This window comes from Mucor velutinosus, assembly GCF_035048745.1.
Source record: "Mucor velutinosus strain NIH1002 chromosome Unknown tig00000093, whole genome shotgun sequence".
NCBI classification, from domain to species: domain Eukaryota; kingdom Fungi; phylum Mucoromycota; class Mucoromycetes; order Mucorales; family Mucoraceae; genus Mucor; species Mucor velutinosus.
The window spans coordinates 1-22,031 of record NW_027041907.1 but is presented as its reverse complement, the minus strand read 5'-3'; the positions used below and the strand labels follow the sequence as shown (position 1 = coordinate 22,031).

The 22,031-nt window shown below is 37.9% G+C and overlaps 7 protein-coding genes across 7 annotated transcripts; 1 reads left to right on the top strand and 6 right to left on the bottom strand.

Moving 5' to 3' along the window:
* Positions 1-2,297: 2,297 nt before the first annotated feature.
* On the bottom strand, positions 2,298-3,358 carry ATC70_001741 (uncharacterized protein; the record flags this gene model as incomplete). Its single annotated transcript, XM_064821134.1, has 2 exons — positions 2,298-3,070; positions 3,127-3,358. The coding sequence occupies 2 exons, from the start codon at positions 3,356-3,358 to the stop codon at positions 2,298-2,300; spliced, it is 1,005 nt and encodes a 334-aa protein (XP_064680820.1).
* A 452-nt stretch (positions 3,359-3,810) lies between these two features.
* SDH1_2 (succinate dehydrogenase flavoprotein subunit) lies at positions 3,811-7,127 on the top strand (the record flags this gene model as incomplete). Its single annotated transcript, XM_064821133.1, has 8 exons — positions 3,811-4,066; positions 4,123-4,371; positions 4,449-4,932; positions 5,024-5,177; positions 5,246-5,374; positions 5,441-5,955; positions 6,033-6,707; positions 6,785-7,127. 8 exons carry the CDS (start codon positions 3,811-3,813, stop codon positions 7,125-7,127), a joined length of 2,805 nt encoding a protein of 934 aa, XP_064680819.1.
* A 1,312-nt stretch (positions 7,128-8,439) lies between these two features.
* SDH1_1 (succinate dehydrogenase flavoprotein subunit) lies at positions 8,440-9,156 on the bottom strand (the record flags this gene model as incomplete). Its single annotated transcript, XM_064821132.1, has 2 exons — positions 8,440-8,934; positions 9,001-9,156. 2 exons carry the CDS (start codon positions 9,154-9,156, stop codon positions 8,440-8,442), a joined length of 651 nt encoding a protein of 216 aa, XP_064680818.1.
* Positions 9,157-13,054: 3,898 nt separating this feature from the next.
* ATC70_001738 (uncharacterized protein) lies at positions 13,055-14,299 on the bottom strand (the record flags this gene model as incomplete). Its single annotated transcript, XM_064821131.1, has 1 exon — positions 13,055-14,299. One exon carries the CDS (start codon positions 14,297-14,299, stop codon positions 13,055-13,057), a length of 1,245 nt encoding a protein of 414 aa, XP_064680817.1.
* Positions 14,300-15,183: 884 nt separating this feature from the next.
* On the bottom strand, positions 15,184-16,215 carry ATC70_001737 (uncharacterized protein; the record flags this gene model as incomplete). Its single annotated transcript, XM_064821130.1, has 1 exon — positions 15,184-16,215. The coding sequence occupies one exon, from the start codon at positions 16,213-16,215 to the stop codon at positions 15,184-15,186; it is 1,032 nt and encodes a 343-aa protein (XP_064680816.1).
* A 1,699-nt stretch (positions 16,216-17,914) lies between these two features.
* On the bottom strand, positions 17,915-19,944 carry rga1_1 (Rho-type GTPase activating protein Rga1; the record flags this gene model as incomplete). The annotated part of the gene is made up of 3 exons (XM_064821129.1): positions 17,915-19,782; positions 19,835-19,862; positions 19,942-19,944. The coding sequence occupies 3 exons, from the start codon at positions 19,942-19,944 to the stop codon at positions 17,915-17,917; spliced, it is 1,899 nt and encodes a 632-aa protein (XP_064680815.1).
* A 33-nt stretch (positions 19,945-19,977) lies between these two features.
* ATC70_001735 (uncharacterized protein) lies at positions 19,978-20,988 on the bottom strand (the record flags this gene model as incomplete). Its single annotated transcript, XM_064821128.1, has 1 exon — positions 19,978-20,988. One exon carries the CDS (start codon positions 20,986-20,988, stop codon positions 19,978-19,980), a length of 1,011 nt encoding a protein of 336 aa, XP_064680814.1.
* Between the last annotated feature and the right edge of the window lie 1,043 nt (positions 20,989-22,031).

The following is a 22,031-nucleotide window of genomic DNA, read 5'->3' as shown; positions in this document are numbered from 1 at the left end:
CAATTGTTGGGGCAGCAATCGTGCGATTATTGGATAGAATGATATGGAAAGCAGGATTATTGATGGATAAAATTGTCTTTTATTGATGGAAATATAGCAGAATATAGAATCATTGCTTTCAAATACATGCAGCGTGCTATACACATGGTAATGGGACGTTGCTCCGTTGGGTAGGCAATTCCTTTGACTCGTTATACAGCAGTTAGCTAGCTACCCTGTCATTCAAGAGCCTCCTGATTGTATTAAAGATAAAGCGGCAATAGCTATACATGTTTACCCATTACGAAGAGTTCCATACAAGAGTAACAGAGATGAGGATTGACATGGAGATAAGCAGCCAGATTAGAGTTGATTGGCACCCACCACACGAGTATCTAAATGCAAAACTAATGTTAGTCATAGAGTTCAATCCTGAAAAATATTTAACAGCATACCACATTTGCCACGTACCATCATCGTAAACTTGACACACAAGCAGAACAACAACAACAGGATAGGAGGCGGTCATGAGAAACTATAAGAGATGATAGGAAATGTGAGCAACGATGGTACGGCACGATGTAAGATGCACAGAGTGATTGACAACTTACAAATATACTTTAGTATATGCTGATTAGCGAAGATCTTCCAGCAGCAGCACCAGGGGAGGATGTTCTATTCTATATTCAATGTTTAGTCACTGCCATACTTCTCAGATGATGCTCCTTACCTACCGTTATTCCCACAGAGATGATTAAAACGGTGTGATACTAATAGGCAACAGCCACATTCGAGGAGAACCTACTGCGTTATCATCTGGCGTATGCTGCCGATAATATGTTTTTAATAAGAAAGCCACCAACAGAAACATTTGGTCAGATAAATTACTTACTTTGTACCAGAAAATGAATTGAAATTACGGAAAGAAAAGAAAAGAAAAAGGATTTAAAATAATTCACGAAAAAAATACTCTTTTTATAGACAAAATTTAAAGTTTTATTACAGCATGTCATAACCATCAGAGTAGTAATAGTCATCAGCATCATCATTCAAAGCCCACTCCCCCCAAACATACGTTATCCAACGATCCGAAAGCTTTTGAAAGTCATCAACGTGTTCCCCCTCCATTGTAAAGCACATTGCTACTATAAGAGAAGAATAGACACACTGCATCATTGTATAACTGACTTTGCTTTTTCCTTCCAGACTGGCATCATTCAAACGCTTCGTTAGCACTCTTTCATAATCACAAGCTCGTGCGTAGTACATGAAATGATAGCTTGGATTATTTTCAATATCAAGCGCAGGTCCAAAGCGATACTTGTAATATTCAACGAAGCGCTTTACAGTGCTACAGACAGATGTGCAATGATAATTAATACTTTATTCAAAGAACTCGCATGACGTATTATTTCTATTCTAACCTCATCAAATCTGCAGAGGAACAGGAACTGTGGAATTTGAGGCTTTACAGACTAAAATTCACGGAAAAAAAAGAATAAAAAAAACAGTAATGTCAACTTGATAAAGGTATATTTTATTATCAAACTGACAGGTGTAAAGTAAACTGAAGTCTCTCTACTGGCCAGGTAGATGATCCTTCTTATATACTATAACAATGGATAAAAGTTCTATTAATTAGATTGACAAATAAGTCAACTCAGATCAACTAATGTCTAATCATGCCAAAAGACAACTCCAGCAAGCTAATCATGATTTAGCTCTGTCTGGATGAATAATTAGACTCTCATCCGAAGTACCCTGATCTATCCTTTCCATAAGGATAATTAATATCGATCTAGTAGCATGTATCCGATAGGTACAGTCTTCTTAGTCTATATTAATAGTACATATCTGAGTGTATATCGCTAAGCATACATCTTTAGCATGTATCTGGATATATGGCATGTCTATAGCATATCGTATGCATGTCTATAGCATGTCTCATATATAGTACAAGTCTGTAGTACATAAAGTATCTGTAGCTAGTATCACGGATATAAGCATGTGTCTTATAGCGTGGATCATGAAGTGCACATCTGAAGCAACAAGCTCATATTGCATTAATCTTGGTGCCTATCCAGATATGGTAAACATCCGTAGTCAATGTCGGAATACAAGTATAAGTCTATAGTGCCATCCATGTCCGTGGTGCCATCTATAGCCTATATCTTATATAGTATGAATCTTATAGTACTAGCGTATCTGAAGTCCATATCTTCTCATGATCATAGTATAAATCGATATCGTACATCTAATCCAGTGTACATACAGTTTATATCTAAATCTGGTAACTGGATGAACTGTCGGAATGCAGATCATAGTGGATGTATTCCACAGGAACTCCAGCTATAGTCTAGGTAAGATTCACTAGGGTCTCTTGGAACCATTGGGGTTGCGTGTACGCTTCTTGATGCAGCTAAGCGACCAGCAGTAGAGTTGCGGAAATCTTCATTATCATCGTCATCTTCACCCTCATCTGGGCCATCATCACCACCAGGACAATTGCCAGTAGCTCCATTACCAGAAAGAGAAAAAGAAGACGAGAAACCATCAAAAGAGCTACTGTCAGAAGTACTACCAATAGCTCTTGTTGCAGAACGGCGGCGAGTCTTGTGGACAGAAGCCAACAGAGCAGTGGCACCCCAGCTGTTGGTACAACGATGCAAGATGAACCCATACTTCTGCGCATGTGCTTCAAAATACAGAGCATGCTTCAGGATTAATGCCTCATCCACACGACTCCAAGCTGGAACGACCTTGTCATCTACGGCCAAATCGTTGACATAATAGTATTCATCAAGAAGACGTTGGTGATAAACTAGACACATCTTGCGAAGGGCTTTGTATTGAGCAACGACAATCGGATGATTGAAAGCGTAACCCCTTTCATTGACGTCCCCACTTGACTTCATACTAAAGTTAATGAGGCCAAGCAAACGAGTTCTGGCATCAGGGTAAATGGCATTTCCTTGGGAGTTAACCTTGCCAGAGTTGATCCAGTATTCCAAAATCTCAGGGACAACTGGATTTATATCGCGAGGGCCACGCAAATTAGGGTTTCCTACAGGAGCAGGAGCCAAGTTACGCGCTAAAATAAATAACAATGTCAATGTCTATTTCAATTCAATGCACATCAGTGTTTACCTGTAGCAATCACTCTTCCGACATCAGTTTTATTGCCAAAAACACCATCATTCGTGGGTTGAACGGGAGGAAAGGTAGGAGACAACTGCTTGATGAGTTCCAATAAAAGATCACGATTAAGCTTAGACTCTTCCTTGAGTTCACCAACAAAAGCCTTGAGCTCCAGCATCTCTGTCTTGATAGCATCGAGGGGAGAAGCTTGGGTGCGAATGGTTCTGTAGTTATTGTCCATTTTAGTGCAAAAATAATAAATTTAACTTATAAATAATAGTTGATACTTTCCTGAAAACCAAGACACATGTTGCCCTTTTATACGTTCCATCCTGCTCTTGAATTCTATCTTTGCCATTCCAAGTGTCTTAATGACTCACTACTTGTCTTTATTACTTGGACTTGATAGAGTCTTCATGAGTCATTAAGTCAGTTCAAAGTGAGCACCCTCTGTAATAACGCGACTGTAAGTTCGTGTAATGTCAACTGTCAATCATCTTTAAACTCACAGTAGCAAAACATCCAAACATTGAGACACAACCGACACCTTTGTGCAACTTGAAGAGTCAAAAATCACTATTAGTCATAGGTGCTACTATGTACCACAGAGACGATCAAACTACTATTTAAGCTTCACTACACATCACTTTGGTCTTGTTGTCATTCATTTATACATCACCTTATCCTCTCAAAATGCCTGCACGACGAGTTTCAGGAAACTGCGAAAAGTGCCACATGCCTTACAATTCTGCTAGAGCATTGAGGACCCACTATGCAAACTCGACTTTTTGCGAGCCCAAGAAAGCAAGAACAGAAGACACTCCCTTATCGAATAGTCAAGAACGATCCCAGGCAAGCATGCATTCACAAGACGATACTCCAACGGCTACCACAAGTAATCAAGGAAATCAGTCATTACAGCAGCATGCTGCAGAGCAAAGAATAGAACGTGAGTTGTGTGAACTATAAGCAATGCATGACGTACCGTTCTAACTCCCATCTAAGTGCCATCAATTGAGTCCTTTTCATACTACAGTAGCTTCACTCTTGAACAAAAGGAAGGCCTTCGACATGTATATGATCTTGACACCCTCTCTTACGCCACTGATTTTAATGAAAGTGAATTGCTTTCATTGAAGCTCCGTGACATATTCGACAAGTATCCAGCATCGAGAGAAATGAGTCGTGAAAGTATATACTTTACAAATACAATCATTAAGAATATAGCAGAGGCAGGAGGTGGCACTGAAAGAGGTAAGCATATGAATACCACTATGCATTGTATCTTCAAACGCACTCACCATATTGACATCTCCCTTTAATGCACAAAGGCATTGTATTTCCAAAGCTGATTCAGTTCGATACTCTAGAGGCGCGCATGAGAAAGAAGACAAGCGTACAAGCATTCATCTACAAGGTCTGTCCTCAAGGCTGCAAAGTTTATCCCAAGAACGATACATCAGTCCAAGGAGTGTGCAATCACTGTGGAACTCCCAAAAGCGAAGCACAAAATATGAAGGTCTTGAGCATCGGTGATCAGCTAGCAAGAGTCTTGAGTGACAAGTCCAAACGAGGTGAGCTCATGTCGTATCGACGTAACTACCAACATGATCCACATTTTTACCGAGACTACTTTGACGGTCAAGAGTACATTAACTTTCAACAAAGACGGAAAAGACATGGCACCAACGTAGATGAGGAACCTATTCTGCTTGCCTTGTATGTCGACGGCTTCAAACCCCAAAGCAACTCTTTTGCTGGCGATACCTTAACGCTATTCCACGTTGTAATTTTGTCAGCCCCTCCACACCTCAGGTGAGTTATCTCTATTTGTATGGGTATAATATCCAATTAGTACCGGATTCTAACCACCAACGATATTGCATTTATGTCTACCAACCCACAGATACTTGGATGACTGGACTGTTCAGACAATGATTGCACCCGGCAAGAAGGCTCCAGTGGATCTTGAAAGCTACTTGGCTATTTTTGTGGACGAAATTCGTGATCTTAGTGAACATGGCATGCTGGTTCGAGTGAATGGTGGTGAAGTTGCCCGAGTAAGCGTTCATTTGGCGATCTTGTAGAAGTATCACATTTGATGTTGCATGGAGGAGTCTCCAGTCAGTTTGGCTGTATGAAGTGCCTCATAGACACACAAGGAGGCCAATGCTTTACTCGCACAATCAGAAATTTCCAATACAGAACTCTCGAACAACTGAAAGCACCACTGCCTGTTGGCGTAAAACATGTGTTTGTAAGTGAAGCGATTTCATTAAACAATCATGTATAGTTCTTGTACCAACCATCATCTCTTCTATAGAACATCAAAGGACCATCCATATTTACCACTCTCAAGTCTTTTCCTGCCAACCCATCGTTCTACGGTCTCGACACGCTTCACCTACTGAGCATTGGATTAGCTAAGCATTTGTACGAGCTCTTGTCTTCTCCATTGCATCCATCCAAGTTTGATAACCGATACAAGCCCTCTATCGAAGAGCTGAAAGAAGCAAAGCTTGATAAAGCAAGTGCCTGGCCTTACACCTTTGATTTAGATCCCAAAGTTCTGGCAAAGATCGGTCAGTATGTGGCTCAGTCAAAGAAGACCATTCCAACTACCTTCAATGCACCATTCAACGACATTTTTGCACCAGGAGGAGTTACCAACTACCGAGCAGTTGACTATGAAGAGTTCATGATTTTCATTGTTCCAGCCCTGATAGCACCACACTATCCTGACTCAATCAGAAAACCTCTTCTGGGTATCGTTAAAGTGGCAGCTTTGGTATTGCAGAAGAATGAATTGCATGCTTCAGACTTACAATTCATAGAAGCGTAAGTATTGGCATCTTGAATAACAAAACCCGTTTTATCCACAGACTAAAAACTTACTTCTTTCTATCTCTGCACAGTAAGGTTAACGATTGGCACAAACTGCTGATCACTGAAATCAAAGCCAAACGCCTTCCTATCAAGACCTTTCGACCAAACGCCCATTATTTAGGACACTTGACTTACATGATCAAAGCGCAAGGTTTACCGGCTTCCACTTCCAGTCGATCTATCGAAAGATCCATCGGCAGGTACAAACGCTTGATAAGTGCTCGCACAAATGTTGGTATAAATGCCGGAAACATCATTGATCGTTTGGCAATTATGCGAGCCATCAAGGCATCTACAACTGGTGATGGTACAGGCGATGGTGAAGACAAACTGAATGATCTGGATGCTCGAATCAATCTCTTAGTGCCTCGACGATACGATCCAACTACCTTCGTAAATCTAAAGAATGACAATGGCAACGGAAGTCAGCTCTGGTATCCAGTCATCCACACAACGGTTTCAAGTATCCCAACCTCCATCAACGTCAACACACCTCTTTTTGTCAAGGCTATACAGTCCTACTACGACCGGCAATACTCAACTAATGTTCTGCAGAATGTCCATATCAATGATCAACTGGATATTGTCGTCTCTGGAAGTGCCTGGGCTTACAACTGCACTTATCGTTCAGAATACTATCGCGATCTCACCGGTGCTAATTCTAGAGGAAGCCACTACATCATGGTATGGGCAGAACACTTGAGGTATGCCAATTCACAGGTTCATTATTGCCTTTATCGTTACTCATCAAAACCCACATTGACGTCTGAATTTCCTACAGTAACTCTCGTCGCAAGGTCAAAGCTTTCTATGTAGGGGCTGTTATTTTCATGTTCAAGCTCGAAATTGAGGGGATTGGCGATGAGTTGTTCTTGCTTATTCGATTAGGAAAGACTCATGCTGTTGACGACAAAGACAAGACGATGCCCATAGTGGAGCTGGATGATGACCAGGATTCATCCGCATATCTGGTGTGCACATTTGAGCAGGTCATTTGCCAAGTTGGTCTGATGCGTTTTAGCGAGAATGACAAGAGATATAAAGTGATAACGAAGGAAAAGGTTTTCCGGGCCTCGATAGAGACTTATAAACCTGGAAAAAACTCATTTGTGCTACCTCAATAATAAAGATAAATATAGATTTTATCATCGTATTATTACCCCCAACAAGTTAACAGACATTCAGCTTCATGATGTCGTTCTCCTCTTCTTCGCTTCTTCCCTTTTAGCTTCTGACATCAAAGACATCCCATTCATCTCACTACACAACGCTCAGTTCCTTTAGTATGTGCCGAAAAGCACCATTAATTGCGGAGTAGGTGCCCCAACCTTAACTTGAGTAAAACACTAGTGCGAATAGCACTGTTACCAGACAATGGCATCTTAAAATTGTATGAAATTCCTATTTTTCCTTCATTCAATTGCCAATGCTTTTATTCTCACCCTTGCTATTAAAACCTAAGCGTGTATACAAAACAGATTCCGACAAATGTCTTCTTTTTTGCCGTCTCCCTCACCTTCCATTCTTTATTGAATTCTTCCTTCTGTTTTCCCCTCGTCCTACTATTACTTAAGGCTTTGAACACTGATTTTTTGCAAATATCAACGAAACACAAGGGCCACGATGGTTAAAATTCCGCCCACAACAATCTTTTTGCTCTTGTAAACCGGAAAGGTTCTATTGAGCTGTTTCTCCCGTATCTCTAAGATGATTTTTACCACTTTTAGCATCAAATAGGTGTTTCCTACTGCTTTTAGCGCTGAATACGCTGCTAGCTCCTACTTTGAAGCGGTATTTTAAATACAAAAGACTTTCAAGATCCAACGCAAATATGATTCTGATAAATTTCAGTTTTCCCCTTTCCTTCATGGTTTATACGGTATTCTTCAATGAATGTTTACTTGATCTCTCTTAGTTTTGATAGAATAGTGATAGATCTGCCGTTCAATTGTACACATAGGAAGGTATTACGAAAAAACCGAGAAAAACTTTAGATATTGATATTGTGCTTAATTTCCTGCCTAAACATGCAGAACAAAAAAGCTATATAAGAACTAGACACCTTGATAAACACAAAAAAAAACTATCCTGAACACCGCATGTGCAACAATCAATTTTCAACTGCGAGATAAAGTGTTTAGAGGCCATTCTCTTTAGATTTGTTCCGGAAACGTATATAACAAACTAGATGTATAAGAAGAGGAAACATTGGGCAATCGTATTATTATTCTTGAGCACCCGATGACCCTTTGGGAATTCATAAATTGACATTTACTCGAAAAATATGCCTAATTTGCTTCTTTTTACATATGTTTATAGATAGATTTTGAAACCTTCGTTAGGCTATAACAAACAATACGTGCTGCAATCTTTATTTCAAAGTTTTATATACTCAAAAAAATGTGTTTTTGTGTAATATATTTTGTCCTTACTTCCTCAAATGGTTAAGCATTTGATGTACCTCCATTTTTTGTGATACCACTGATAATTCTTTATTGAAAAAAAATCCAATGCACCTTCAAAACCCCAATTTTGGTGCAAATGATCTAAGTCTTGGTGCTTTTGCTCTAAACTTGGTGTATTTGCACCAAGGTTTTCGCCGTAGTGAATGTCGTTGAATGGTGCATTGAAGGTAGTTGGAATGGTCTTCTTTGACTGAGCCACATACTGACCGATCTTTGCCAGAACTTTGGGATCTAAATCAAAGGTGTAAGGCCAGGCACTTGCTTTATCAAGCTTTGCTTCTTTCAGTTCTTCGATAGAGGGCTTGTATCGGTTATCGAACTTGGATGGATGGAATGGAGAAGACAAGAGCTCGTACAAATGCTTAGCTAATCCAATGCTCAGTAGGTGAAGTGTGTCGAGACCGTAGAACGATGGGTTGGCAGGAAAAGACTTGAGAATGGTAAACATGGATGGTCCTTTGATGTTCTATAGAAGAGATGATGGTTGGTACAAGAACTATACATGATTGTTTAATGAAATCGCTTCACTTACAAACACATGTTTTACGCCAACAGGCAGTGGTGCTTTCAGTTGTTCGAGAGTTCTGTATTGGAAATTTCTGATTGTGCGAGTAAAGCATTGGCCTCCTTGTGTGTCTATGAGGCACTTCATACAGCCAAACTGAATGGAGACTCCTCCATGCAACATCAAATGTGATACTTCTACAAGATCGCCTGTCGCCATTGCCTAATAACATTTTTGGGCGACTCACGGCGTGAGTCGTCGAGAAATGGTACCTTAGGTACCATGGGTACCATGGGCATCATGCTAAAAGCCGATCAGAACAAAAGGCAAGTGATACATAAGAATAGGATATCCTATTATTACAGGTATCATTTGAATGGCCAATCAGAAGCAAGACTCACGGTGCTTGGATACCTTGATACATGAGGTATTATTCCTAATAACATTTTTCAAACACGGAGCACCTCGGTGTTTGAAAAATAGGGGAAAGTAGCCTAAGATAGCCGAAGATAGCTCAGTTCGCGTATGCGAACTTATAGAAAATGTTATCCAGTAATTATCTCATCAGAGATTGCTTCACTGAGCGGTCTCATATATACCACCACATAGAACGTGCTCTGGAATAATTAGTAAAAAAAATGAAATCATTATATCATTAAACCGTTATAATCAATTTCAGTTTTACTATTAAAAAAAATATAGAAAGCTCTTAACAGTAGTAAGAGAGCACCAGCCAACTTATAAATATGCTATCAAGCGTCAATGGTTAATTAGCATTTCACTTCCTTGATATGTTATCATAAATCTCAAATAAGTCATCAACATCACTCATCAATAATGAAAAATAGCAACTGAGGAAAATGATGAACAAGGTACAACTTATCATGGGCTTGCAATATGATACCCGACAAAACAACTGTTGATATATTAGGGCAGAAGAATAAACAAAGGGAAAAAAGGAGGGATTAGACAAAATGTAAGAACACCACAAGAAGAGATTGGGATATTAAACAAAGTATATATAAAAGAGGGAATGTGATAAAAAAATGAATAGTGACAATTAAAAGAAACAAATCAAAACAGAATAGAGCAAAGCAACAATGAAAAGAAAAAGAAAAGGTTGTGATACTAAGAAAAGAACAAAGAAGGGAAAAGATAAGACTGCGATAATAAGAAAAGAAGCAACAACAAGTATGGGAACGAATACTGGATAAACAAGGACCCGACAAAATAGTAATTAAAATGATAAAAAATAAATACATAGAAAGAGAGAGAAATTAAACAAAACAAATAAACAGAAAAGAATGCAAAAGAGTAAATAAAACAAAACAGATAGAAAAATTGAGACAGTTAGGAACAAAAGTACAAATAATAGTCAATATCAATAAAGGGAGGCAAAGAAACCCTTGAAAAGACAGAATGTAATATATAAGACAAAGAAAAAAAGGCATATAACAGGAGATGGTAGGAAAGCAAAGAGACAAAAGAAATGGAAGTAATGTAAAGAATAAGAAGTAAAGAAAAGAGTAGGAATAAACTGAGAAAAAAAAAGAGAAATGAAGTAAAGAACGCGAAAGGAGAAGTAAATCAAAAAAAAAATAAACATGAAAGAAGAAAATAGACAAAGATAAAAGAAAGGCGAAAGAAACAATGTCAAGGAAGAAAAATGCGATAAAGAAACAGAAAGGAATAAATAGAGAAAAAAAAGTCGAAAAGAAAAAGGTTCGAGAAGGAGGATAAAGAATATAAGCAGAACAGAAAAGGGAAATATGAAGACAAAGCACAGGAAGAGACCGGGAGAACAAGCAAACAAAGAAAAAACGGAGAAGCAAAAGCGCAAATATAAACAGAGAAAAGATATATGAAAAAAAGAAAGATGGACAAAAACACAGACAGAGAAAGGGGGGTAGAAAGAACGGAAATACAGAATAACAAAAACAGAGAAAGTATATACAGAGAGAACGGGGAAACAAACAAGAAAAAAGGAAAGGGATAGGGGATAAAATACACAGAGACGAGGAAATGGAATAGGAAGAATTATAGAAAGAGAAAGGACGAAGAAACTACGAAAAAAAATACACAGAAAAGGAGAGAAGAATAGACAAAAAAAGACAGAAAAGGGGAGAGGGGTAGAGAAAAGAAACAGACAGAGTACAAAGAAATAATAACAATAATAACAGAAATAAAGAAAAAAAAACGAACAAGAGAGAATAAGAACAGTAAAGAAAAAAAATAAAATAAAAGAAAATAAAAAGCGAATACATTACCATAGCAGAGCGAATACATTACCATAGCGGAGCGAATACATTACCATAGCAGAGAAAAATAACTACTGCTATAGAGCGAACATGATGATATTCGTATAGCAATAGAACACATAAATGCACAACAACATTTCACAAGCACGAAGACACAATAAAGGAATACACATAATACATATACTTAAATAAGGGATAATAGATAATAATAGGGATATATATATATATATAAATTATAAAACAGGATAATTAGGAATAAGATTATAAGAAAAAAAAGGATTATAATTAGAAATAAAGATATGATTAAATTTAGGATAAGGATTATAATTATGGTTAGAATTTTGAATACTATTATAATTACGATTAGAGATAGAGATATTATTAAAGCCAGGGATAAGTTTAGAACCAATGATAAGCATAGGATTAGGATTATGGATAAAATTATATTTAGTGTTTATAATATGGATAACATTAGAATTATGAATAAAGTTAAAATTAGGGAAAGTAGTAGGATTAAATATAGTAAGATAGTCATGATTATGACAGGGGGATTAATATTACATATAGAAATAAGGATAGAAACAAGATTAAAATTAATATTTACTATATAAAATTATGGATATGAATAATAATAAAATTAGAATTAATAATAAGGAATAAGGACACAGTTAATATTAATGTTTAAGGGTATATATATATGATTAGAATTATGATTAAAATAGGATTAATGATAATATTACGATTAGAAATAGTATCAAGATAGAATTATGAATAGTATTAGGATTAGGATTAGAGAATAATAATAGGGATAAGCCAGAGTTAGAATTACATCTAAGGACAAGATTAGGGTTATGACATGGGAATTAAGATCAGGGAATAGGATTAAGATTCGGGTTAAGATATTGAAGATGAATATGGTTAAATTAGACATAATGTCAGAACTAGAGTCGGGCATATGGTTAAAGATAGATTAAAGTTATAATAGGATTAGGATTAATATTATGGTTACGATAAGGGTTAGAATAATGATTAAGGTTAGGATTAGGAATGGTATTAATGTCACTGTTAGTGTTAGTATCAATATTAGACATAGGATTAGGATTAGGGTTAGGGTTAGGGTTAGGGTTAGATAGGAATAAAAATAAGAATATATCCAAAAACCGATAAAGAAGCAACAAAGTTGAGAGTCTAGAGACACTTAGATTTGAATCTATTCGCTACAATGAGATGTAGCTTCTTCAGGTGCATTATACTAGCTCTTTATATATCTTTTTGAAAAATTATTTTTTCACACGAAAGCCGGAATAAGTCGGGTGAAAGACGTGATCCGGAAATTTAAGGAAAGATTAGACTCGGCGTTAAGTGCCGAGATCCCTTTAGACTCGGCGTTATGTGCCGAGATTCGGCGTTTATGTGCCGAGATTCGGCGTTATGTGCCGAGATTCGGCGTTAAGTGCCGAGATCCTTTTTTAGACTCGGTGTTAAGTGCCGAGGCTAATAGTGAAAAAATATATAAATACCCTGCAAAAAATTGGGGATTTTTTATCGCCCACATTTTTTATTTTGAAAACACTATATATTTTACTACTTATAACCCTTCCCATAAGAGAAGCCGCTGTCCCACAGAACAAGTCCGAGGCAATTACAAGGTAAAATATGAGCAGATTTCAGGAGTTATTCTGACAGTTTTCTTTTTTTAATAGAAAGCATAATCAGGATCTTACAACCAGGAATGTCCACAGTGTAAGTAAGGGTAAGGTAAGTGAAAAATTTGTTCTTCATGAGGCCAAGAGGGGTCTTTCATGGTCAAATTTTTCAAAGCACTAGTGTTGGTATGAGGTATCAACATTAGTGTTAGTGTTAGGGTTAAGGTTAGGTTTAGGGTTAGGGTTCAGGTTACGTTTTTTAGACGAAGTCCAACAAAGTCCATCCTGTTGTAGTGAATGGAACTTCTTTCCCGTTAATTTTTGTACATTGGCACGATTTAATAAATCAGCAATGTTTTTATTTCGTTTAAAAGCAACTACTGGTCGGTAGTGTGGATTTAAATCAGAAAATAACCTAAGTCCTTTTCGAAGATGTAAAGTCTCCCAAATTGGATTATACGTTGTAACAAAAGGTACAAGAGTATTATCTGTACTAAGAGGAGTATCTTCAAGATATTTTGGTCTGTCATCGTAACATACTTGACTAAACACCCAAATTAAAAAACGAGGGGGATATCCACGAAGTCGTAATCGAGTAAAAAATTGTTTAGCAGTAATAGCAAAACTTCGGTAAGAAGAGCTGTTACGAATGTATCGAATCAATTCTGCTTTAATAAAACCAACTTTATTATCTTTGGGATGATAAGATGAAAATGGAATATATAAATATTTATTAAGCATTTTTTGATGAGTGGACAATTCAATCTTATTATGCTTTGCATGAATATGAAGATCAAGAAAGCTAACAGATGTCAATGAATAGTCCCAAGATATCTTTAATTTGTTACTAAAAGCACGCTTGGTGTCAAAAGTATACAAAAAGGTTTCAAGTTCTTGTTTAGATCCTTTGAAAATGATAAAGATATCATCGATATATCGACCATAAAAGATCAGTTTAAATTCAGGATTAAATTCAAAGAAACGTTCTTCGAAATGATGCATCAAGATATTTGCATAAGCAGGAGCGCATGCAGTACCCATTGCAATACCTGATACCTGATGATATGGTAAGCCTTGAAAAGTAAAGTAGTTATTGCCCATAATAAATTTGAGTGTTTCTCGAATAAGTGTAGGGTCATTCGAAGAAAGAGGAACATATTTATTAACAGTGTTGGCAATAACATCGAAAGCATATGGAGTAGTAGGTAGATTCGTGTACATTGAAGACACATCACCAGTAACTAACCATAAAGGTCTTTCATCCTGAGGAATAGAAATTCCATCAAGTGATTTAACAAGGGATTTAGTATCTTTAATAATGTAGGGTAAGTATGGAAGTACTTTTTGTAAGACTGTATCAATATAAATAGAGAAACCAGTCGTGACCCAACTATGAGAAGGAACAATAGGACGACCTTGCATAGGTGTCTTGTGAATCTTTGGCAACAGATGAAAGGTGGGTAACTTTCTATCATTAAGGAGTCGATGCCTAAGATATTTCTCATGTTGTTTATTAAAGATGGATGTACCCCATTGAGAACATAGTAAAGATAATAAACTATTAGCAGTACTAACAATGTTCTGAATACTAGAATCAAAGTTTTCAGGAGAGAAAAAGTTTTTGTCTAGTTGCTTATAAAAGCAGGGGTCATTTAGTTGTCGAAGTCCTTCTTGAATATACCAGCTTGTATCAAGAACAGTAAGTCCAAGATTTTTGTCCGAAGCTTTGATAAGTATATCTGGATTATTAATAAAATCCTTGAAGAACTTTGGCACAATATCATTAAGTTTATTGTTATAAAGTTGATAGTGTGTAGGATGATTAAGAGGAAGAACATTACTTTTGACAAGTCTAAGTCCTTTTTCAATCAAAGTATTAGAGGAAGGATCAGGTTGCCAATTAGAAGTTTTGACATGAAATCTGATATCAAAGTCAGGATTATCTCGAGTATCTTTGAAAATTTCCTTTATACGAATGCGTCTTGTAAAGTCTTCTACACTTGGTAAAATTAAGCGAGGATTTGCTTTGGGTTTAGGAACAAACTTGGTACCAAATCCTAAATATTTTCTAACAGAAGTAGGAATATTTATAGAAGAGTAATTATGAACAGCTTTATTAAAAATATATGTATCAGCCCAAAGTGGTGATGAATGTTTTATAATAAAGTGGATACGATCTTTGAGGCGAGCACTATGAAAAAACCAAGGTGGGTAAGTGTGTACTCTACGAACATCAAAGTGTCTACAAGTTGTAGCAGATCTATACGTACCATGTTCACAAAAATAATGACGGCCACTAAGAGGGTTTAGCCTCTTTTGCCCTTCAGGGTGTTGAAGGGGGTGGGACCGGGAGCAAGACGACGAGGAGGGTTTGGAGCCCCTTTCTGGATTCGACCCTTGGCGGGGCCGGACAAAGGTCGAGAACCTTTTCCCGAAGGAGAAGTCTTGGACTTGCCTTGCTTGTTTGACGAAGCAGAAGAGGAAGCAGGAGGACGGCGGGAAGAGGAAGCGGAAGCAGCAGAGCGACGAGAGGAAGAACCGGAGACAGAAAGTTTTGATAATTTCTTATCAAGAGCCGCGATTTTAGACTGGACAGTCTTGTTGACCAGTTTCTCAATTGACTCGGTCATCTGGGCAGAGGGAAGATCAGAGGTGGAGTCCATGATAGTATCTGCAGCAGACTTTGCCTTTTGCTGTTTTCGATCGGCCTGTACTTTCGCCCAAGCTTGGGTTTCCAGTACATTATTCATGTTGTATCTGAGATGACACAAAGAACGAACCACGTCATGAATTTGGGCATCGGTAAGATGTTCAATCGAACCGCCCATGGCCAAAATTGACTCAAAAATTCTATCACGGCATTGTGCTAAGACAAAAGCTGGTGACGCTTGCAATTGATGAGCCTGAAGTGCACGTTCTTTGCTTTCTATGAGGGTTTTAAGAATAGCAGAACGAGCCGAAAGTAACGCATTTTCAATGGAAGTAGAAAACATCGTTTGATCCTCACTAGACAGGGTTTTGTCCATATGAAAATTCTTAACTCCCGGAACAGCAGAGAGAACAACCTGGGGAAAGCTACCATTGGTGAGATGGGCCTTAAGAGAGTCCAGGGCCTTGGTCAAGGCAAGTTGGGCATGATGATGTGGCTTGAACACATCATTCATGCAGAACATGATGGCTTCTTGGCACCACTTGGGGAACGAGGACCAGACAGAAGCGACAGCAGGAAAAAAGATCAGAGCCTCAGTGGCAACACGGAGATTATCAAGATGAAGCAAGATAGGGAAGCCCTGTTCATTAATCTCGGCAAATAATGAGTTACTAATATTGTTATTCATTTATATATACCAAGAAAGACAGTCAAGTACGAAAAGAGGAGAGATCAGAGAGAGAGAGAGAGACAAGAGAGAGAGAAACTTGTAAGAGTACAGTAGTAGCAGAATCAAAAAGATATTTGTAGAGATGGCGACGGCAGAGAGAAGCGGTAACCAAAAAGAGCGTTTGTTGGAGAGAGGTTAGGGTTAGATAGGAATAAAAATAAGAATATATCCAAAAACCGATAAAGAAGCAACAAAGTTGAGAGTCTAGAGACACTTAGATTTGAATCTATTCGCTACAATGAGATGTAGCTTCTTCAGGTGCATTATACTAGCTCTTTATATATCTTTTTGAAAAATTATTTTTTCACACGAAAGCCGGAATAAGTCGGGTGAAAGACGTGATCCGGAAATTTAAGGAAAGATTAGACTCGGCGTTAAGTGCCGAGATCCCTTTAGACTCGGCGTTATGTGCCGAGATTCGGCGTTTATGTGCCGAGATTCGGCGTTATGTGCCGAGATTCGGCGTTAAGTGCCGAGATCCTTTTTTAGACTCGGTGTTAAGTGCCGAGGCTAATAGTGAAAAAATATATAAATACCCTGCAAAAAATTGGGGATTTTTTATCGCCCACATTTTTTATTTTGAAAACACTATATATTTTACTACTTATAACCCTTCCCATAAGAGAAGCCGCTGTCCCACAGAACAAGTCCGAGGCAATTACAAGGTAAAATATGAGCAGATTTCAGGAGTTATTCTGACAGTTTTCTTTTTTTAATAGAAAGCATAATCAGGATCTTACAACCAGGAATGTCCACAGTGTAAGTAAGGGTAAGGTAAGTGAAAAATTTGTTCTTCATGAGGCCAAGAGGGGTCTTTCATGGTCAAATTTTTCAAAGCACTAGTGTTGGTATGAGGTATCAACATTATTGTTAGTGTTAGGGTTAAGGTTAGGTTTAAGGTTAGGGTTAGGGTTAGGGTTAGAGAGATAATAATAGAAAATATATCCAAAAACCAAAGAAGCAACAAAGGAGAGAGTCTAGAAACACTTAGATTGAATCTATTCGCTACAAGAGATGTAGCTTCTTCAGGTGCATTATACTAGCTCTTTATATATCTTTTTGAAAAATTATTTTTTCACACGAAAGTCGGAATAAGTCGGGTGAAAGACGTGATCCGGAAATTTAAGGAAAGATTAGACTCGGCGTTAAGTGCCGAGATCCCTTTAAACTCGGCGTTATGTGCCGAGATTCGGCGTTTATGTGCCGAGATTCGGCGTTAAGTGCCGAGATCCTTTTTTAGACTCGGTGTTAAGTGCCGAGACTAATGGTGAAAAAATATAAATACCCTGGAAAAAATTGGGGATTTTTATCGCCCACATTTTTTATTTTGAAAACACTCTATATATTTTACTACTTATAACCCTTCCCATAAGAGAAGCCGCTGTCCCACAGAACAAGTCCGAGGTAATTACAAGGTAAAATATGAGCAGATTTCAGGAGTTATTCTGACAGTTTTCTTTTTTTTAATAGAAAGCATGATCAGGATCTTACAACCAGGAATGTCCACAGTGTAAGTAAGGGTAAGGTAAGTGAAAAATTTGTTCTTCATGAGGCCAAGAGGGGTCTTTCATGGTCAAATTTTTTAAAGCACTAGTGTTGGTGTGAGGTATCAACATTAGTGTTAGTGTTAGGGTTAGGGTTAGGGATAGGGTAAGGGTTATGGTTTACGTTTTTTAGACGAAATCCAACAAAGTCCATCCTGTTGTAATGAATGGAACTGTTTTCCCGTTAACTTGCGTACATTGGCACGATTTAATAAATCAGCTATGTTTTTATTTCTTTTAAAAGCAACTACTGGTCTGTAGTGTGGATTTAAAGTAAAAAATTCCCTAAGTCCTTTACGAAGATGTGGAGTCTCCCAAATAGGATTATACATTGTAACAAAAGGAACAAGAGTATTATCTGTACTAAGAGGAGCATCTTCTAGATATTTCGGTCTGTCATCGTAACGCACTTGGCTAAAGACCCAGATTAAGAATCGTGGCGGGTAACCACGGAGTCGTAAACGAGTAAAAAATTGTTTAGCAGTGTTAGCAAAACTTCGATAGGAAGAGCTGTTACGAATATATCTGATCAGTTCAGCTTTAATAAAACCAACTTTATTATCTTTGGGATGATAAGAAGAGAATGGAATGTACAAGTATTTATTAAGCATTTTCTGATGTGTGGATAATTCAACTTTATTATGTTTTGCATGAATTTGAAGGTCAAGAAAACTAACAGAGGTAGTTGAATAATCCCAAGATATCTTTAATTGATTACTAAAAGCACGTTTGGTATCAAAAGTAGTCAAGAAAGTTTTAAGTTCTTGTTCAGAACCTTTAAACATGAAAAAGATATCATCGATATATCGACCATAAAAGATCAGAGTAAAATCAGGATTAAATTCAAAGAAACGTTCTTCGAAATGATGCATCAAGATATTTGCATAAGCAGGAGCGCATGCAGTACCCATAGCAATACCTGAGACCTGATGATATGGTATTCCTTGAAAAGTAAAATAGTTATTGCTCATGACAAACTTGAGTGTTTCTCTGATAAGGGTAGTATCATTTGGAGAAAGAGGAAGATATTTGTCAACAGTTTTAGCAATAACATCGAAAGCATATGGGGTAGTAGGTAGATTAGTGTACATTGAAGACACATCACCAGTAACTAGCCATAAAAGTCTTTCGTCTTGAGGAATAGAAATTCCATCAAGTGATTTAACAAGGGATTTAGTATCTTTAATAATATAGGGCAAGTGTGGAAGTACTTTTTGTAAGACTGTATCAATATAAGTAGAGAAACCAGTCGTGACCCAACTGTGAGAAGGAACAATAGGACGACCTTGCATAGGTGTCTTGTGAATCTTTGGCAACAGATGAAAGGTAGGTAACTTTCTATCATTAAGGAGTCGATGCCTAAGATATTTCTCATGTTGTTTATTAAAGATGGATGTACCCCATTGAGAACATAGTAAAGATAATAAACTATTAGCAGTACTAACAATGTTCTGAATATTAGAATCAAAATTTTCAGGAGAAAAGAAATTTTTGTCTAATTGCTTATAGAAGCGGGGGTCATTTAATTGTCGAAGTCCTTCTTGAATATACCAGCTAGTGTCGAGAACAGTAAGTCCAAGATTTTTATCAGAAGCTTTAATGAGTATATCAGGATTATTAATAAAATCCTTAAAGAACTTGGGTACAATATCATTAAGTCTATTATTATAAACTTGATAATGTGTAGGATGATTAAGAGGCATGACATTACTTTTTACAAGTCTAAGCCCTTTTTCAATCAAGGTATTTGAGGAAGGATTAGGTTTCCAAGTCGAGGTTTTGACATGGAATCTAATATCAAAGTCAGGATTATCACGAGTATCTTTGAAAATTTCCTTAATACGAATGCGTCTTGTAAAGTCTTCTACGCTTGGTAAAATTAAGCGAGGATTTGCTTTGGGTTTAGGAACAAACTTTGTACCAAATCCTAAATATTTTCTAACAGAAGTTGGAATATTTATAGAAGAATAATTGTGAACAGCTTTATTAAAAATATAAGTATCCGCCCATAGAGGGGACGAATGCTTTATGACAAAGTTGATACGATCTTTGAGGCGAGCACTATGAAAAAACCAAGGAGGATAAGTGTGTGCTCTACGAACATCAAAGTGTCTACAAGTAGTAGGAGATCTATACGTACCATGTTCACAAGAGTAGTGACGCCCACTAAGAGGGTTTAACCTCTTTTTCCCTTCAAAGCTTTGAAGGGGGTGGGACCGGGGGCAAGACGACGATTGGGGTTGGGGGCCCCTTTCTGGATTCGACCCTTGGTGGGGCCGGACAAAGGTCGAGAGCCTTTTCCCGAAGAAGAGGACGACTTGGGGTTGCCTTGCTTTCTTGACGAAGACGAAGCAGCAGGACGACGAGAAGACGGACGAGAAGAGGAACCAGAGACAGTAAGTTTTGACAATTTCTTGTCAAGAGCCGAGATTTTTGACTGAACAGTCTTGTTAACCAACTTGGTGATGGAGTCAGTGAGCTGGGCAGAAGAGAGGTCAGAGGAAGATTCCATAACGGTATCAGCGGCAGATTTGGCCTTTTGCTGTTTACGTTCGGCCTGTACTCTAGCCCAAGCCTGGGTTTCGAGCACATTATTCATGTTGTGTCTGAGATGACACAGGGAACGAACCACATCATGAATCTGGGTATCGGTAAGATGTTCAATCGAACCACCCATGGCCAAAATCGACTCAAAAATTCTATCACGGCATTGTGCTAGGACAAAAGCGGGTGATGCTTGCAATTGATGAGCCTGTAGTGCACGTTCTTTGCTTTCTATAAGGGTTTTAAGAATAGCAGAACGAGCCGAAAGTACCGCATTTTCAATGGAAGAAGAAAAAAGCGATTTATCTGCATCAGACAGGGAATTGTCCATATGCAGATTCTTAACTCCCGGAACAGCAGCGAGAACGACTTGTGGAAAGGTACCATTAACCAGGTGAGCCTTGAGACTATCCAAAGCCTTGACCAAACCGACTTGAGCATGATGATGGATCTTGAAGACATCATTCATACTGTACATGATTGCTTCTTGACACCACTTGGGAAACGAGGACCAGACAGAAGCAACAGCAGGAAAGAAAATCAAAGCCTCAGTGGCAACGCGAAGATTATCCAGATGGATGAGAATCGGGAAGCCCTGTTCATTAATCTTGGAATACAATGAGTTATCAGAATTATTGTTCATTTGTTATACCAAAAAAGACAGTTCAGGAGAAAAAAGAGGTTGACTTGAGAGAGAGAGAGAAAAAAAGTTTTGACGAGCGAGACAGAGAGATCCAAAAGAGATATAGTTGTAGTGGTGACGGCAAGAGAGAGCGGTGACCAGAAAGAGCAGATTGTTGGAGAGAGGTTAGGGTTAGAGAGATAATAATAGAAAATATATCCAAAAACCAAAGAAGCAACAAAGGAGAGAGTCTAGAAACACTTAGATTGAATCTATTCGCTACAAGAGATGTAGCTTCTTCAGGTGCATTATACTAGCTCTTTATATATCTTTTTGAAAAATTATTTTTTCACACGAAAGTCGGAATAAGTCGGGTGAAAGACGTGATCCGGAAATTTAAGGAAAGATTAGACTCGGCGTTAAGTGCCGAGATCCCTTTAAACTCGGCGTTATGTGCCGAGATTCGGCGTTTATGTGCCGAGATTCGGCGTTAAGTGCCGAGATCCTTTTTTTAGACTCGGTGTTAAGTGCCGAGACTAATGGTGAAAAAATATAAATACCCTGGAAAAAATTGGGGATTTTTATCGCCCACATTTTTTATTTTGAAAACACTCTATATATTTTATTACTTATAACCCTTCCCATAAGAGAAGCCGCTGTCCCACAGAACAAGTCCGAGGTAATTACAAGGTAAAATATGAGCAGATTTCAGGAGTTATTCTGACAGTTTTCTTTTTTTTAATAGAAAGCATGATCAGGATCTTACAACCAGGAATGTCCACAGTGTAAGTAAGGGTAAGGTAAGTGAAAAATTTGTTCTTCATGAGGCCAAGAGGGGTCTTTCATGGTCAAATTTTTAAAGCACTAGTGTTGGTGTGAGGTATCAACATTAGTGTTAGTGTTAGGGTTAGGGATAGGGATAGGGTAAGGGTTAAGGTTAGGGTTAGGGTTAGGGTTAGGGTTAGGGTTAGGGTTAGGGTTAGGGTTAGGGTTAGGGTTAGGGTTAGGGTTAGGGTTAGGGTTAGGGTTAGGGTTAGGGTTAGGGTTAGGGTTAGGGTTAGGTT